Below are 19,734 nucleotides of genomic sequence, written 5' to 3' on the forward strand. Positions count from 1 at the left end.
TTGACAGTTTATTTGCTGTTGCTGATTCTTTTGTCACAAGTGAATGTACTAGGGGGTGTCTGAAGATAACTGGAATTGAACTGTTGCACACTTTATAGTTAAGCATTGTGCTACTAGGAAGTGTTAGTTTGTGGTCTCCCACATCACTGAGTAAGTTAGTGTCGGTCAGAGTTAACTGATATGTTTGTTGTGCTCTGTTGTTTGCATTCCTAGGGGCGGGCAATTACGGACTGTATTGTAGATAATCAAACACTTCTCATTGGAAATGCTGCATGAGCGTCTTCATTGCCCCTGCAGTATGCGGGCAAGAATTGGCATGAAGAAGGGATGTTGTGTGGGTTGCATGACACAGGCGAAATCTCTAACCAGGCCCAATACTGGGCGGGAGACGCTATTCCCTACGCATCTTTACGTGCTCACTGTTCACTCAAAATTGAAAAGACGCGACATGATCGACAGGAATATTAGAGACGCTGCCCAACGCATCTGTGCAAAGCTTTACCGGATTTTCCCAGTGGTTTCCATTTTGCGACCGATCGGAACTTGCTTTCTGGACAACCCTCGTATTGTGGCAGTGGCATTTTGCACAGGGAGTTCATTCCTCCAGGACAAGCAGTCAACCAATATTTTTGTCTGGATGTGTTAAGAAGATTACACAAGTGTATGCGACAAAGGAGGCCAGAACTTTGGAGAAATGGGAACTGATTTGCTCCATCAGGGCAATGCTCCATCCCACTTAGCTCTGATGATCTGACAGTCCATGGCAGAAACAACATGGTGCCTGTGCCTCATACACCTTACTCACCCAATCTGGCTCTGTGTGACTATTTTCTGTTTCAGTGGATGAAGCAAAGTTTGAAAGGCATGTTTATGGCTTTAAAAGTATCCTGCTGGAATAGTTCCAGAACGTTTTAGCAGTGGCGAAAACATTGAGACAAGCATATTAATGCATATGAACAGTAATTTGAAGGGGGCTAAAGTACTGTGAATGTAGAGTTCCGTAAACATTCAAAATAACAAAAATCCTGGTTATTTTGGGTTCCCCACATCTCAATATGAAGTACAGTTCTCCAACCTGAACAGTTGTCGATTTTAGAGCTTGAGTAACTTAGGACACATGCATCTCACACAGGAAATATCTTAATGTATTGTCTCGGAATGGATTGATTGCCATTATAAAAGACATGTTCACATTTTGAAACTTGATTCTTGAAATCAGCAACCAGCCACTGTTACTAATGCTATTTATTTACACAAATACTGCCAAAAGCAGTTTTGAACTAACAGATTCATCTGCTGATAGCTGTTACCATTTATGTTACATTTGCTGTTGTTTACATTAGTGGTTGGCTGTGTCTTCCCTTGTGCTGAAAGTTTCTAGGGGTGATGGTACACTACAGCAAAAGAAGGTAAGAGAAATGGCCTACTTAACTGTAACTGTACATAATAACGAATGAAAATAATGTAAAAAAAACTCTTCACAGTAAAACACTTTGAGTTTTTGGTTACTTACATCAAAATTACCACGTCTTTGTGTTATACTGTTGACTGCTGTGTTTACAGACTAGCTAAAACATATATAAAAACGAAATCAATCAATTTTTGACAAAATAATGTAATTGGATAGACGAAAAATCTGCTCACCAAATGGTGGCAGAACACACACATAAAAGGCGGTTATAATAAGGCAAGGTTTTGGGGCCAGTGGCTTCACCTTGAGACGGAAGGGTTGAAGTGGAAGGAAGAGGGGTGAAGGAAAAGGACTGGATAGGTCTAGGGGAAGATGTAGATTGTGGGAAAGTTGCCAAGAACTCTGGGTCAGGGGAGACTTGATGACATCTTTATCATATGGACTCATAGTGAGGCTGCCTTTTAAAATTCCTGCAATCCCTGAATACCATCTCTCAATTATATTTAACATGGTCATATTCTGAATCATGTGCCACTTTTCTTAATATTGATTTCATCCTCAACGAATGCCAGCTACACACTTCTGTCCACTTAAACCTCATAACATACAGTACTTACGTTTGGACGGTTGCCATCCTTTCCATGTCAGTCATTCTTTCCCACATAGCTTTGGCATTCAAGGCAAATGTATTTGTTCAGATGCAAACTCTCTGCAGCAATACACTACCATTCTCAACTCAGCATCCAGCCTACTTCAGAAACAGGTTTCCCAGGCCGTCACATCCAATTGCGGTACTGCTGATCCCTCCAAAAATCTTGGCCTGAAATGAGATCCATTCAGTCTGAGATTTTACCTACCACACCTAGAATAGCTTTTCACTCTTCCCTTTTTTTGTTCTCATGGTCAGTCAACCAGCCTCCGGCTCTCTTCTTTTCTTCCGTTTCTTTCTGTCCGGCGTTCGTCTGTACTCTTCTTGTCTCTAGTGTTCGCTGCCACATTGGTGTTCTTTCAGTGACTGGGGGGAGGGGCATCTCCTTCCCCCTTGGGGTTTTACCTGCTCTGTAAATATTCGTCTCGCCTGTTCTTGGAATGGGGGACTGATGACCTTAGCTGTTTAGTCCCCCCTTAAACATCCCAACAACCACCACCATCTTATTTTCCGCAGTATTCTTGTCAGACCCTATACTCCCCTGCACCCATCTCCCTACCATACGGCTCCTACCCCTGTAACTGCCCCATTGCAAGGCTTGCGCTATGCATCCTCCTCCTACTGCCACCTAGACCAGCCCTGTAACTGGTAAATCATATACTATCAAGGGGAGAGCCACCTGTGAAATGGCACGTGCCATATACCAGCTTTTATGTTAACACTGTTTGGCCTTTTATATTGGCATGAATACCACCAAATTATCAGTTAGGATGGCTGAACATAGGCAGAGGCTGTATACTGGCAAAACGCAGCATCCTCTTGCATAGCATGCTCTACAACATGACAGTCGTGACCTCTGTGCCTGTTTCACCACATGCGCCATTTGGATTCTTTCCCTAGACAAGAGTTTCTCGGAACTCCGCAGATGGAAACTAGTGCTAATGTCCTTGGTCCTTGCCACCCACCTGGCCTTAATTTATGTTAATTTCTTCCATCTCAGTGTTTCTTCGCAGTAACTACTCCTTTCTTCACTCTGTTTTAGTTTTCTACATCTTTCATTTTCTTACCTGTCTATTTTTTGCCATTGCCGCCCTCCCTCCCACCTTTGTTACATACAATGCTCTAAGCTTTTCACTCTTTATTAACTTGTACATGATGTTTAAGCCGTAATCTCTGCCTTGCATTTTACTGTGTTTTCCACCTTTAAGTTCTCAGGTTTTCAAATCTTGTCCTGAGTCTTTGCTTCCATCCTGTCAGATAAGTCTCCTGTGACCCCTGTTTGTGTGTGACTTTCTCAAAATCTACCACTTTTCCTAGACCTCTCCAGTTCTCGTCCTTTGCACATATTCCTTCCCCTTCAACCCTTTTGCCTGAAGAGGGAGCCACTGGCTCTGAAAGCTTGCCTAATTATAACATTATTTTATGTGTGTATTCTGCTGCCATATCGCTCACATTGGGATCGTGAGGATAAGATTAGAATAATTACTGCATGCGTAAAGGCATTCAAACAATTATTCTCCCCTGCTCCTTACATGCACGGAACAGGAAGAAACCATAATAACTGGTACAATGGGCTATACCCTCTGCCATGCACCTCACAGTGGTTTGTAAGTACAGATGTAGATGTAGAAATGAAAGCAATTAGCAACTTCCAACAAACTTTACACATAGTTTCCAACCTTAACAAAATTTTCCTTGCAGAGACATCCCACAAAAGGTTGAAAAAAAAAAAAAGTTTGGCTTGCTATATTTTCCCTGTTCATGCAGTAAAACTTCACCATCAAACATGACACTTTAATTTACTACTAACTTACTACCAACTCTATTCAGAACACGGTATGCAGAAGTGTCAACATATCCCACTGAACGTACCTGCAAAATTACCTCATTATATGACACATAGTTAGGAGATATGTCATAAACATTGAGATGCTGTGATGTGACATATCACTTTGGGTAAAGTTAGTTGTGTGTGTGTGTGTGTGTGTGTGTGTGTGTGTGTGTGTGTGTGTGTGTGTGTGTGTGTGTGTGTGTAGGCCCATGTCTTCTTCTAATCGACAAATGAAACTCATAACATTGGAAAGTGTTTTTCTGTTAGTTAAACAGTCAGCTTTAATTTGTAAATTGGGCAGAATTTTTTCTTTTGTGCATGTGCCCTAGTTTGCACGGACACAGTATATATGCAAGACAGGGTGACAAGGACAGTACTTCTGCATTTCAGCACCTGCTAATTCGGTAATTGCCCCATGCCGCTTCTGTCCTGGTTCAGAAATGCACTGCGGGCTGTGGAATTAAGAAGATCGTGACAGTAATGAAATCAGCACTCATTAACTCCTAAAAGGGTACAAGATACAGTAGATAAATATCTTAAGAAGATGTGGATGTAATTTAGTAGTAGTAGTAGGGTTTTTTTTAAATGACATTTCAGTTATTACAGAAGAAGAACACTGTCAATTGAGTCTGCAACTATGAAACAGCTCCACACTCATTCTGCCAGTGGATTGCTGCACATATAAAGGCCAATAAAATTCAATAAACAAAGGTGACAAAAGTTCTTTGAACAACTAACTGGGATATGATATGCAACGTGGGTGAGAAATTTGCGGAGAGCAAATTCCCGAACTTCCGACCAATTTTTAGGACAGTTTCACACTTTTCCTGAACTACTTCGTGCTGACGTGCTTGACATCCAACACATTAGATCATACTTTGTAAAGTAATCAACATATATGGGAGTTCAACTCTTCATACAATTGGGGGTTTACTGGCGTGCTCGCCAATGTGACAGCTGAAAATTTACAATCTATTGTAGTTCCATTACATCCAGATTATAATAGAAGAGTGCGGATTATGATTAAAATAAGCACGTAATAAAACCAGTTTGTTAGAAGTTACAAAAAAATATTCCGTAAATATTGACGGTATTCAAAGGAAACAAAATAAATGATAAATAATTGTACATACATAAATAAATGTTACGGTGGTGGCCATTATATTAACATACTATAGTCATTCAAAAGTTTACATTATTTCAACTTTTGTATTAATGTATGTCTAAGCAGGCATTACATTTTAGTGTAGTATTTCACATTTGTGTGTGTGTGTGTGTGTGTGTGTGTGTGTTTTTGTTTTGCTTTTGACATCGGGAGTAGTGTTTATGTTTCAAACTGGAAAGCAGGCAAGTGAAATTTTTGTAGAAAGCTTGCATTGGCCAACACAACACAGCCAGCCCAAGATGGAAACACTACACAAAAATACAACAGCCTGCTTAGTCATACATGAACACAATAGCTGCATTAATGTAAACTGAACTTTCAGTTAGTAATCACATTTTAATATCATGTTGTTGAACATAATTTTTATGCACAATTGTTTCATAATTATTTTCTTTCTTTTTGTGTGCCACAAAATTTACATAATGTGTATTTCTATAACATTTCCTAACAAACTGGTTTCTTTGTTTACTTTAATTGCCATCATTTCTTATTCATTGTAGACTGCATGTAATGAAATGTTTATACATTGTACATATTTTGCTAACACGTCAGTGTACACATCAACATTTATTATTGAGAAAGTCTTTGGACTGTTTTAGATATGATATTGCTATCTTTGTACATCGTCTTCCACGTGACAAAAACATTTATCTCTGTGTGGTGTCCTACACTGTGTGCATATTTTAATACAAAAAAGTGTGTTATGTATCTTTTCACTATGTTATGTACACTAGCAGTCAACTTTGCAACATAATGATGCAGGAATCTCAACGTAAGTGACCTAAAGCTCGGTTATCTTTGAGATTAGTGTACATTGTTTTTACTTATTACATGCAGGTGCAGTTTAATGCACCTTATCTTGCTTTTTATTTTTCTTGGGCATTTTCCATCCCAAGGAATTTTCATAAAAAAAGGAGAAAACTACCAACTACTAATATAAACGACGACAAATTAAACAAAAAGTGCCATCTTAAGGTAAACCTGTTGGTCCAAAACCAGTAATGGCACTATTTATGCAAATGAATACCATTATGAGCATTGGCTGGTTGTCCTTCTTTTCAGAGATCAACTTGTACTTTGAACACAACTGTGGACTCAGAATGTCAGTTTCCAACAATACAATTTCATTTACTTGAATACTGCAGTAATTTCATATATATCTTCTTTCGTTTGTGTGGTTTAATATAAAATTACTTACTAAAGATGTCGTAATAAATACTTGATTGACATTGAGAATTATTTTTTCTATAATCATTGTACACTAAATAAATAAATAAAAACTGTGAATGCCCACTGATAATAAAAATAAAACATTTCTTTTTGTCACCATGGGCTTCAAACCAGTTTATCATAGTGTATAAAATAGAAACTAATCTGAATAGTTATACTGTGGAACTTGAATTCCGTGGTGTAGTACATTTGAGATAAAATTGCAGTTTGTTAGGTTCATAATTTTTTTGTAATTTCTGTTGCAGTATGACCAGTACAAAACTCCAATGGAGAATATTGGTCTTCAAGATTCTCTTCTTTCACGTTTTGACTTGTTATTTGTAATGCTTGATCTTGTGGATGGAGAGCAGGACAACAGGATATCTGATCATGTAGTACGCATGCACAGATACAGGTAACTAAACAAAACAAAAAGAAATAGTTAAAGTAAGAGAAGCAAAGTTTCAGTTAGTCACTAACGGTCTTGTATATGCACATTTACAATACATATGAGGAAACTAATTGTGTGCAAGTATTTGACATGGCATAAATATTTACTGGTTTTTCCCTCTTGCAATTTCCATTAACCGATTTGTTACCTTATTCCCAACTAACACCAATTTATGACTTGGGGCTCTCTTTTCCACAAATACTTACTCAATGTGCTGGCTGCCATTTGTACAATTTGTGGAACTATATGAAACTGCTCAGATGAATGTTGCGACATGGAGCAACATGGAAGTAAATTGCCTCCAAAGGTTATCTTGACGAATTTCTTCTTGTGTCTGAAATGTTTGCTATGTCAGTTCATTAAGATTGCTGATGAGGCTGGTATGAAAGCAGGTGTCTCTTCCCATTACATCCCAGTTGTGACATTTGGATGTTAAATCAGGTGTCTAGACGGGGATACATTCATACATTCCTCAAGGTTAATTGTGGCATGAACAGCATTTTGGAGGATGTTGCATTATCCTGCTGGAACATGCTGTCTTGTACGCTGTTCATGAAGGGTACAGCAACAGGGTTTACCAGTCTTGCCACATCCTGACAAGCACTCGGCTTCATTTTAACAATTACCCAATCAGTTTTGTTCTCATATCCGAAAGCTCTGCATGTGATGATTCCCAGAGTTGGTCGTGTAGGGTCTAGAGAATCGCTACTTATCTCAAGAATCTCTACTTAGGGTGACTAGTCAGCAGTCCTCTACAGAGGCGTAAGCAACACTGACATCTACAAACAAATATTGGCCCCATCACAGAACACCACTTGCTATTCCAGTTATGTCGTGCTCAAATTGTCCAAGTCTTTGTCTTTAGCATGATGTCAGCAGTGAAGGCCACACAGTAAGTAAAGATCTCAACCCAGCTTCCACTAATCTGACCATGACAATATGTGGTGACACTCTGCCTGGCAGGACCTAACACCAAATTTGACAAAACTATCGAATCTGGTAAAAAATAAGACCTAACATGGGAAACAAATAACACCAAATGTGGCAAAAAAGCACTGAATATGCAATAAGCAAAAAAAGTGCACTGGATTTGGTAAAAAAAACTCATGTTGGGGAATAAGTTATTGAATTTGGCCAAAAAAATTATTCTGAATTTGGCAGAAACAACACTGACTTCAGCTTTATAAATAGCTAATTTGCCAAAAAAAGACTAACATGACAAGAAAAAACATGAAACTAGGCAAAAAATAACATTGAATTAGCAAAAATAATGCCGAATTTGACCACAAAATAAAACAGTTTTTTCCTGTTACTGGATATAGTTGTAACAGGCTTAGTTTATTTCTTTGTAGGGTAGTGTATTTTGTGTCTTTATGTTATTGTGCTTTTCCATTCCTCATTCTCATCATAACTGCATATGGAGTTGTGGAAAATAATATTTATGTCCTTAAACTTTGTCATGAAGTGGCAATTTTAACTTATTAATTTTAGACCTTCCATATGCTGTTTGTATTTCATAGTAGTGGATGTGACCTTTTATTTTAAAAACTTCTCCCGATTAAAAACTTTACATTCATTTGTGCTGTGTTGAGTACATGTTGGAATAATATCATAAATCTCAAAATGTGTAGGAACCCAGGAGAACAGGATGGGGCGGTGTTGCCAATGGGTTCAGCAGCTGACTTACTTGCTACCAACAATCCAGATGTGGAAGAGGAGGATGATAGTAATGCACCAATCTATGAAAAATATGACGCACTTCTACATGGAAACACAAGATCACGAAAGTAATTAAATTTAGTTATTATTATTATTATTATTATTATTATTACATTAGGATATTCTTTTGAATTGTAACATCACGTAATGTACTACACACAGACACACACACACACACACACACACACACACACACACACACACACGTTGTTTAAGCAGAAGTAGTTATGCTCTGTTGAACATGTCATTAAACTCTATTCTTTATACTTTGGAGCAATTCACATCATCTTATTTTTAAGTTGTTTAATAAAAAAAATAATCAATGTCATGTGACACTATGACCCGGTGCAAATCTGTCAATTGGACACCACTTTGGCAACTTGCATGCCCTGGAAACTAATGGCACTCGGTTTTCCCACAAACACTCAGCCATCCAAGTACTAGCCAGTCCCAATGTCACTTAACTTTTTGAAGATCAAGTGGGCACTGGTGTTATAAAGGTGGCAAATCAATTGACAGTTATTTGTTCAATTATTTTGAGTGAGTAATGCAAAAATGACTGGTAACACACAAAAATTCTGTTCATATACTTAAGCATGACAGTGCTAACTGAACACGTTCTTAAGGAAAAGTTTTGGGTTATAATGTAGTAACTACATCAGTTCATCAACAAAATTCACTGCAAATTGCACATGGTTCTTTTGTTTAGACAATGAATAATCACCAGAACTTCTCAGTAATAACTATTAAAGTAAACTTGATTTTCTTTGAACAGGGACAAAATTATTAGTGTGAAGTTCATGCGTAAATATATACATATTGCAAAGATGATGAAGCCTACCCTAACAGAAGAGGCTTCAAATGTAATCTGTGAGGAATATTCAAAGCTTCGCTCTCAGGACAGTGTAGAAAATGATGTTGCCCGAGTAAGTGTTTTTTAATTTCCAATTCTGTGTATAAATTTCAGCATGTATTTTTATTTTCACAAGGTTAATATGTGAATTTGTTTCAGACACAACCTGTGACAGCTCGTACATTAGAAACTTTAATACGTCTTTCAACAGCTCATGCAAAGGCTCGACTCTCACGAACAGTGGACGTGGAAGATGCTCAAGCAGCCATTGAGTTAGTGCAGTTTGCATATTTTAAGAAGGTAATACCCAGGTCCAAATCTTGAAGTAAGTCTTCTGTTTGGATTTTGTACTTCTCATCTCTGTTGCATCATACTGCAGCCCCCCCCCCCCCCTCCCCCTCATCCCACCCTCCACTCAATATAAAAGTATCCCATAGTAATTTCTCATACTTTTTCTGCAGAAGTGCTTTGCTAATTGTTATTTCTAAATACTATGAGCAGTCTGAGAGAAACTAGACTAGAATACTCGTGATTTTTTTCTGCAGAAATGCTTTACTAATCATTATTGATAAATATTGCCAGCAATCTGAGAGAAACTAGATAAGAAGTCATTCATTTTTTAAATGTGTGTCAGTTTTCTAATTCCAAAGAATGACTTTTTCTGAAAGCTGAAATATTTTTATCATCATTTTTCATTGAGCTTCCTCTATATGGTGAGCAGTATTTAATTTTACATTTTGTTGTTATTCCATCCTGGACTTTGCATTGTTAGATGTTCAACTTGGCATCTTGTTCGAAACTTCTAGTGGTCAGTCAGCAGTGTTAATGGGGATCTAAAAAAAATAAAATTATTAGAACTATACCACATTTTACAAATATTTATTTTTTGTATTCTATTTATGGTATTTAATTTTAGTGTACTGATTTTATTTTTTAGTTAACTTTGGTTGCCACCAACTGCTGGTAAATATCAGTATAAGTCAAAGCAGAAGTTGTACAAATACAATGCTTTGTATTTGGCCATAGAAGCATTTTTTGAAAGAAACTCTGTATTCTTACCTCAAGAGGGCCATAACTTAAATTACTCAGCATGGTGAACTGGTTACATGAAATGGCGAGCACTAACTTAATCATCTCACTGAGTACAGTAATGTTCTAATTGAGAGTAGAGTGCATTGTTACTTCACAAACTTGCTTTTAAAGTTACCACACAGTAATTAAACATTGACAGGAAATATTTCATTGGTGGTATATCTAATGTGGTACTAAATAAACTTCGGTAATTTTGTGAACAACACAAGGTAATACCATCTTTGCAAAAACTTCACAGCTTTTGTCACACAGAATTGGACTTCCGGGTTAGCAAAGAAACTGAGAAAAACTGATCCGTATGTGGAATTTGATATTAAAAAGTGTCATAACAAACCTATTGTCTGCAGACAAGAGAATGTACTAGCTAAAAGAACATACTACATTAGATTTTTTTTTCTTAAAAAGAAGCAGCATCAAAATGAAAGTGACTAGTGGTTTATTTAGACAAATGTGGATTCGTACAGATTACATAGGGAATAAGTAACTGTACAAAGTGTCAAACAACAGCGTCATGCAGCATTTCATGGTTATGAATGCAGAGTTTCATTTTGTGTTCACTTCTCCTCTACGACTAAAGCAGGAATGTGATTTAGAAATGGTCATGGAAAAATTAAAAATTCGTAAAACAAAGGAAAACCAATGGCATTAATTAAGGAGCACCAACATTCTCCTCTTTATTCGAATGACAATTTTTTGCAAGAAAATTGTTCCTGTCTTACGTTCCACAGAGACCTAATTTATAGCACTGATCTGGAATCTTGCAAAGAACAAGTTCAATAGTTATAAAACATCAAAGCATCTCACTCTCTAATCTGAAAAAACTAATGGATGATGCTTTTGCTGCTAATAAATAAACATTGTCATCCAGGCTGGTGAATGTCGTTCAGTGGAATACTACTTCGACAGTTTGCATGTCTGTTTCTGTGCTATTATATTCAAGCAGCTTTACGGTTAGCCTTATAGGGCTGATTGGATCTCCTCCTAGACCTTTCCACCACATAATAATGTGAGATGGTAGCTGAGAGTGAAACCTGAGATCTCACCGTTACTGGCCAGAAACTCTTAACCACTGACCATTCAGTTTGCTTATGCAGCTGTGACATTGGCCTTTACTGCTGTGGTATGATAACGCTAGAATACTGTGCATCACAACAAAAAATGTGTAATGACTACTGAGGAAGAGATACTTTGGTGGAGGACAAAACTGAAAAGACAACACAATCAATTATCATCCATGACTGAAACAGCAGACAATGAATCAGTAGACATGGCTGTGGAATGTAGTGACATCACCGGAGAAGGTAGTTTTACAAATAATGCTAGCGAAACATCTTCAGCAGCCAGGGTGAGTTGTATTGTACATCTTTTTTTATGTTGTAACTAGTCAGTTCATGCAGAGAGTGGTGCCTGTAGACATGTATAGTGTGACAGGGCTCCACTAGTAAGAATGCTGAAGGGTGTGTGTTATTACCTCCCTCCCGCACTTCTTGGGCATAAACTATGTGATGCTGCCGCCATGGCCAATTGACCAGCTCACTTTGTCGAGTAATATATATATTTCTCTGATGTGTTACTATGTACATATTTTCTTCATTAGTATTGGACAATACTGTCCTGTGATAGGTCCTTGAGAAGGAGAAGAAGAGGCGGCGACAGAGTGAAGATGGGGATGTATCAGCTGATGAAAGTAGTGACGACAGGCCTAAGAAAAAAACACGCAAGGAGAAGAGTAAGGTAAATATATGTATATAGCTCTCTCTCTCTCTCTCTCTCTCTCTCTCTCTCTCTCTCTCTCTCTCTCTCTCTCTCTAAGGACAAACTAGACTGATGCACAAGACACTGATTATTATTGATTATATTAGGTTCAGCTAGTTGTGCACTGACAACAGATGTCTTCTTGTCTGGATACCTTGGGTTGTGCCTCACAACTTGGTTTTGCTGTGGCACTACATGCTGTCTCGTGAAGTAATAAAAAGGTGAATGTTACTTATAGCACAGATTGCTGTACAAAAGACGTTCATTGGCTTGTTGATGCATGAACACAAAAGGCATTTTCCAATAAGACATTGTGCAGCTAGTGTCGCATGTGGTTGCCTGCACAGTACTGCTTAGATTGATCAGACAGCTGTGTGCCAGTGGTAATGGAGTATGTCTGGGAACACTTGGAAAGTTACCTGCATTGATCTCATGCTCTACAGTATTGAGTTCAGACTGCTGTAGATGTGAACGAATGTGCTGCAGACAACCATTTGAAACCAGTAGAGCTCCATAACTGAGTAGAACTTTGGATGTCAGGGTGGTGATTCTTCTGGAAAACCTGGATGAATCACATTTTACCTGGAAAAACCAGGAAAATCTCAAGGAATTTCATAAAATTTCAGGGAATTCAGTGTTTTTTGTCCTATCATCCTAAAATAAATTTTATTGAGTTTTATAAATCACAAATTATAAAATGCTTAATAGTCCAAAGTGTGTTTATTACAAGAATATTATTTCATATAAGTTACTAATGTTGTGGACTGATGATCTCAGATGTTAAGTCCCAAAGTGCTCATTTGAACAGCCTTTTTTTTTTTTTACCAATGTTAAAAAACTATGGTCAAACTAATGCTTATGGCTGTAGTTAAGTCAGTGTAAGTTGATCCCTGACAGTTGCAGTGGACTGGGTGCGACAGCTCTGTGGGTCTACTTCAACTTGTCATGTAACATGATTTTGTAATGTGTCTATGACAAAGCCTTAGTGTTGTCACAGCTCTGTAGATGGCTAAGCTGGCACCAACACTAAGAGCAGGCGAAGATCTACTTACACTGTCGTGACTATAGTATTTCTCAGCGAAGAAAGAAAGAAAAGTAGGTCATTAATGTGAGATGCTCGAGCCCTCACCATTATTAATTATCATGGACTTGTATGATGCCATCTTGCTCCCCATACCTAGAATTCTTAGGGACTTTTTTTTATAAATTTGAATAGCGACCCTGGCTGTCATAATATTACATTCAACGCACCATGTTTTTGTATACTTCTCACATCTGTAGCCCTCCATCCCATCTCCGTTCCACTCCCTCCCATGGACCTTGCCAAGGTGTAGTTGTCTGTGTGCCTCCACTATTCAGGTAGCCATACTATACGTTCAACCACAGTGGAGAGGCCGGACAAATGTAGTTCCTGAAGAGGACAACAATCTTTTCAGTAGTTGTGATATGGCCTTGTAACAGTAGCCAACATGGCCGTGTTGTGCTGGTACTGCTTCCGCAAATGCATGCAGCTTTCCTGTATATTTAAATGATGATGGCTTGAATCTTCAGGGTGAGGACTACTAGGGGAAAAAAACAAAACTGGGATTCAAATATCGGGTTTCAGTGCTAATGTCACTGATGTTAATCGAGTAAACGAAATGTCAGCAACATCTATACATAATGAGACAAATAAGTTTTGTGTTGATTTATGACTTCCTGATAATTGTTTTCTGTTTATGAAGATACCAGAAACAATAGACCCTTCCTTGGGGGGGAAACTTACACCAAATGCCAGTTCTGCAAAGAAAATGTGACCTTATTCCATCATAGATTAAATAAAGTGGAGTGGGCTCTAGATCATAATTATTTCATGTTCTGAAAATTTTGCTACTTTCTTGCAAAACGTCCTAAATGTTTTTTATGAAACTTCCCCATTACTGTAAATCATAGAAAAGTAGAAAATAAAGTAAAGTGGATTACTGAAGGAATAAAAATCTCTAGAGCAAGAAAAATATAGCTATGTAGTCCAGATTTTGGTAGCTATGTAAAAAATTACAAAAATATTTTTTTGAGTTACAAAGCCAGCAAAAAACTGGCAAATAATAGATTTATTTTGGATAGTGAAAACAAATCAAAGGCATTATTCTCAATGATCAAAGCTGAAACAGGTACCACAGCTAGAAGCTATGATACTTCAAATTTCTGAATTATTTAATGAATTCTTTATAAATGTAAACAAATCGAACATCAGTGTAGAAAATTACCCAGATAAGACAAATTTCTTTAACAGTGAGCGATTTTAAGGTGAACTTCTCAGTACGTTCACCAAAACTGCTTTAAAAGATACAGAAAACGTGAGACCATCACAAAGAAGTAAAACTTCAGCAGGATGTGATAGGATACCAACAAAACAGTTAAAAACAGTCTGTAAAACAATTGCACAGCTACTATCTATAACAGTTCACCAGTCCCTTCAAGAAGGTTATTTTCCAAATGCCGGTAAGTACTCATTAGTTAAGCCACTATTTAAAAAAAGGCATAAATGAACATATGGGAAACAATTGCCCGTATCTTTTCTTCCATCACTACCCAAAATATTTGAAAAGGTAGTCGCCGATACAAATTCAAAATTTCATAGAAAAATTTAAAATTATCTCAAAAAATTGGTATGGATTACAAAAAAGGAAAACCGTAGTATCTGCTATAAACCGTTCTGTAGGTAAAATTAGCTCCTCTCTAGACAGCTCACTGCATGCCACAGGAATTTTTTTGTGACCTATCAAAGGCCTTTGATAGTGTGAACCACTCGTTGCTATTATGTAAACTGAAAAAGTATGGAATTAGGGGCACTGTATTAGAATAGTTTAAGCCCTACCAAACCAACAGGGGTCAAAGTGTGGTTATATCATGAGAGAGAGAAACTTCTACTTCAAAATGGGAAATCATTCTACAAGGAATATCTGCAAGGTCCTATCTTAGGTCTCATTATGTTTCTGTTTTACATAAATGATCTACCGCTTTATATTGAGTGTCACTCAGTTTTATTTGCAGATGACGTATCTGTAATCAGTGAAAGTAATACTACTGACCAAATTCCCCAAATTGTATTATCTGCTTCAGAAAAATTAGATATTTGGTTTGTTTTAAATTTATTAAAATTAAGCATGGAAAATACTCGGGTAATGTAGTTTAAAACAAAACAAGAAAAATTGGATGATATTCAGATCAATCGCAGAAACCAGGATTTGCAGGAAGCTAACTGTGTGAAATTTCTAGGAATGCAACTGGATGAATATCTATCGTGGAGCTCACAGACAGTACCTGGCAAATAAATCAAATAGCCTAGCATTTGAAGTGAGGATAATGTACAACACTACTACTATGGGCATAAGAAAAGTAGTATATCACAGCTACTTAGTCAGTAATAAAGTATGCAATTTTATTTTGGAATAACTCAAACCATGTGTGTCGAATATTAAAACTTCAGAATGTAGGGCGAAGAAAATGTCTCTCATTACTAAATCTTAAGTATATTAGATTCTCTCACTATCCATCTATGAACTGATTATCTTTATATGTAGCAACAGTGATTTATTTGTAGCAAGTCATTTTTGACATGATTAAAACAACAGAAATCAAAATAATTTAATGCTGCCCACCCACAGATTAAAACTTTGTGCTCAAACTACACAGTATATGGGTATGAAAATTTATGACAAAGTGAAAGGAAGAGAATTGCTTAGCATAAATTTAGAAACACTGAGAAAAACAAAACTTTATATGATTAACTAGTGCAGAAATGTTACTATTCAGTCGAAGTCATGAATGAGAACTGAAAATTTGAGCAGGAGAGCAAGTACTTAGGACTGTTAATTTTTAAAATCTAGTTACTATCTAATAAATTAATTATCCAATGCATGATATTGTAAAAAAGATTGTAAACAAATTTTTGTTTTCTGACAATTCTGTTATACATTACGGTAGCGACTTGAAACTGTATGTTATGAGACAATAAACTTATATTCTATGGGTCACAGCAGGGAATGTTAGATCCCTTAATTGGTGAGGTTGCTTAGAGAGTTTAAAAGGGGAAATGGATAGGGAGTACAGGGTTATCAATACAAAACGAAATAACGTAACATGCAGGTATAAAATTAATGAACGTCATAGTGAACACATTATCATAGACATGAAACCAACTTCCACTATCAGTATTAAAGTTTGTATATATGTGATGAAGATTCTGAAAAACTGTATTGTGAGATTAAAAAATTTGCCAGCTTCCAGAATGGAACGCCTTTCTCGAGCTGTAGAAGAAACATGCACACACACACGTACTCTCTCTCTAACATGCATATGCCAGTCTCCCTACATTGTGTTCATTCGACTGCAACTCTTTTCTGGCCCGAGGTGGGGTGGGGGTGCAGTGTGGGGTGGGATGAAGGATGGAGAGAGGCAGGGGAGGGGTTGGGGCAAGTGGCTCGTGAGAGAGTGGGGAGCCATCCATGGGCCTGCTAGTGGTGCAGGTAGGGGGGGGGGGGGAGATGTGGCAGATGGCTGAGCACTCTTATTTCACAGACTGGGGAATGAGATGGCAGCACACAATTAGCTGACACATATTGGGTGGGAGTAAGAGGCAAGCGAGTAACCTTAGGTTGAGGCCACGGAGGTTACGGAAGTGAAGGATCTGCGCAGCTCAGAAAAGCTGGTGGTGGGGGATCTAGATTACATGGGTTGTGAAGAAGCCATTGAAATCTCACATGTTGTGCCACTGGGTGGCCCGCCTTGTTTTCGGCAGAAGTTAGACGGTGGCCATTCATTGTGGTAGACAGCTGGTCGGTTGTCATACCAATGTAAAATGCTATGCAGTGGTTGCAGCAGAGCTGGTATATAAATTGCTGTTTTCACAGGTGGCCCAGTCTCTGATGTGGTAGGATAAGCCTCTGACGGGACTGTAGTAGGAGGTGCTAGATGAGTGGATAAGGCAGATCTTGCATCTGGGTCTTCCACAAGGGTATGAGCCCTGTGACAGGAGATGGGGGTGGCATAGTGATGGACTAGAATGTTGTGGAAGTTGGGTGGGTAGTGGAACACCATTTTGGGTGGGGATGAGGGTATCTTGGGTAGGTTGTCCCTCATTTCATGGCATGGTGCCAGATAATCAAAGCCCCAAAGGAGGACGTGGTTCAGTCGTTCCAGTCCTGGGTGGTATTGGGCGATGAGGGGCGCTTCTTTGTGGTTGGTTCTGGGGATGGATGTGAGGCCCAGGTGTATGTGTGGGGTGGGGATATGGCACAGGAGATGTGTTTGTGTATTTGGTCAGGGGGATTATCTGTCTGTGAAGGCCTTTATGAGGCCCTCTGCATACTGAGCGAGGGAGTCGTCGTCATTGCAGATGCATCTGCCCCAGGTGGCTAGGCTGTACAGGAGGGATTTTTTTGTGTGGAAGGGGTGGCAGGTATCAAAGTGCAGTTACTGTTGGTGACTGGTGGCTTTGATGTAGACAGGTGTGAATGGAGCCATTTGAGAGGAGGAGATTGACATGCAGTAAGGTTGCATGATGGGTGGAGGAGGACCAGGTGGAATGGATGGGGAGAAGGTGTTGAGACTGCGGAGGAATGAGTATAAGGTGTGCTGGCCTTGGGTCCATTATATAAAGATGTCTTCAATAAACCTGAACCAGACCAGATGATGCCTTCTGAGCCAAATTCTATTCAACAACTGTAATTTAGTGTTTGTGGTCAAACTGACTTTGACAAGATTTTCTTTTTGTTGCTATTATTTTCATGTGAGACTCCCACAATATTCTGCGCCACATAATAAGTCTTCGTTGCATCATTTTTCCATTGTTATAATTTGCTTATTTTTTTGTTTAACCAGAGACCCACGCCAAAGTCTGGGGAAGAGGGTCATGACGTATATGATGATGTGACAGATTCTGGAGAAGACGGTGAAGAAGATGAAAGTGAAGCAGTACATCTGACAGAGTCAGGAAATGCAGAAGATAAATCAGCACCACCAACTTCTTCTGCACCCAAGTCTCCTTCGAGAGGAGCAACTACTATATCTGATGAGAGGTAAGTTTATTACGACGTGAATAATAAAAGTAAATGATAAGAGCTGTATGATAAGTATATTGTCTACCTGCTTGGATTGAAGATGAATCTATGTGCAGTTTAGATTTGTGTGCGTGTTGCAGTTATGTCTTTGTTCAATTCATTTTAAAGCAAATAACATTATCAGCTGACAAATTTGTTGCAAACACTTAACGACTAAGATAAGTTACATAGCTTTGTAACAATGTGCAGTTATAAATATTCCCATAGTGAACTGAATATGGATACTTCATAGTTTGATGTACAAGCAAGAAAAATATAGCTTTGATATGAAAAAAATTAAGCCTACTAATTACATAAATTTTCTGCAGTTACAGAACAATTGACTGATAGTTCATATGTCTTAAAATTTTCCTTAACAAAGGAAACTCAATGTTGCCCTCAATCAATATCTGTACTGGAATGAGATTTCAAAGATACATCTGTTCAAATTGCTAAACTCAGTAAGCCTGTAGGGCTCCATTGTGTGCATGTAGAGTTCTGTGTGCAATTTAAGGGAGAATAGGTCTGCTGCTGAACGTAAGTTACATAGATCCCATGAGCAGAGAAATATATGTTGTGATTAGAGAACATCATGGTTGTACCCATCTACAACAAAAGCAATAGAACTAACACAAGAAACTGGCGTCTTTATATCACTTACGTATATTTGTAGCAGAATCCTAGGACCCATTCACAGTTCACACATTACAGTGTATGTGCTACAAAACAACCCAATCTGCAAAGATCAGCACATATTTTGAAAACTTCAGTTCTGGGAAACAGAACTTGGGCACTTAAGACAATATTCTTAGTTTCATGGATACGGGACAACCAGATTGAGTTGTTCAATTGAGTTGTTCGTAGTGAGCTTTAGAAAAATTTCTAATACAATACTACATTGACTATTCCTAAGGAAAATACATTCCAGTAGGAAACCTAACTGGATTTCTAATTGGATAAAAAAATTCCCTGGCTGAAATGCCTCAACACATTACCTTGGTGGAGAGTTGTGTACAGACACTGGAGTAATATCTGGTGTGTCCCCTGAGAGTGTAATAGGACCAGTACCATTCAGATTACACTTAAATGACTTGGTAGATAGTACTAGTTTCTTTCTCTGCCTTTTCTTGTGCGACACAATACCTATGAGGTAAAAAAAAAAAAGAGCTGTAATAATCTGTTACAGCTCAACTGAGTACCAGTCTTGTTCAAAGACTTGTCACTAGCTATCTGTTGAGAAATGCAGAGTTATTCAATTCATGAAGTGAAATGTCAAAGATTCATAAATGTCAAAGATTCATATCTTTTAGCTACAGGATTTATGAGTCCAAGCCAGAGACAGCTGTGGCATACAAATATTTGGGAGTAACAGTGTGTGGAGATTTTATGTGGAGTGACCACATTTTCAGTTATAGATAAGAAAATGTCAGGCTACAAGTCATTCATAGGATTGTGGGAAATTGCAGTTTTACTGCAAAAGAGACTTGAGTACAGAACTTGTAAGTCCCTCACTTGAATT

The 19,734-nt window shown here is 38.0% G+C and overlaps 1 protein-coding gene across 1 annotated transcript in view; it reads left to right on the forward strand.

Moving 5' to 3' along the window:
- Nucleotides 1-19,734, forward strand: part of LOC126266613 (zygotic DNA replication licensing factor mcm3) — a 110,103-nt gene that overhangs the window by 81,701 nt on the left and 8,668 nt on the right. The window contains exons 10-15 of the mRNA XM_049970958.1: nucleotides 6,532-6,680; nucleotides 8,348-8,503; nucleotides 9,211-9,361; nucleotides 9,448-9,588; nucleotides 12,004-12,114; nucleotides 17,998-18,194. Coding sequence (XP_049826915.1) covers nucleotides 6,532-6,680; nucleotides 8,348-8,503; nucleotides 9,211-9,361; nucleotides 9,448-9,588; nucleotides 12,004-12,114; nucleotides 17,998-18,194 — 905 coding nt within the window. The remainder of the gene's footprint in view (nucleotides 1-6,531; nucleotides 6,681-8,347; nucleotides 8,504-9,210; nucleotides 9,362-9,447; nucleotides 9,589-12,003; nucleotides 12,115-17,997; nucleotides 18,195-19,734) is intronic.

The sequence above is a fragment of the Schistocerca gregaria genome, chromosome 1 (assembly GCF_023897955.1).
Source record: "Schistocerca gregaria isolate iqSchGreg1 chromosome 1, iqSchGreg1.2, whole genome shotgun sequence".
NCBI classification, from domain to species: Eukaryota; Metazoa; Arthropoda; class Insecta; order Orthoptera; family Acrididae; genus Schistocerca; species Schistocerca gregaria.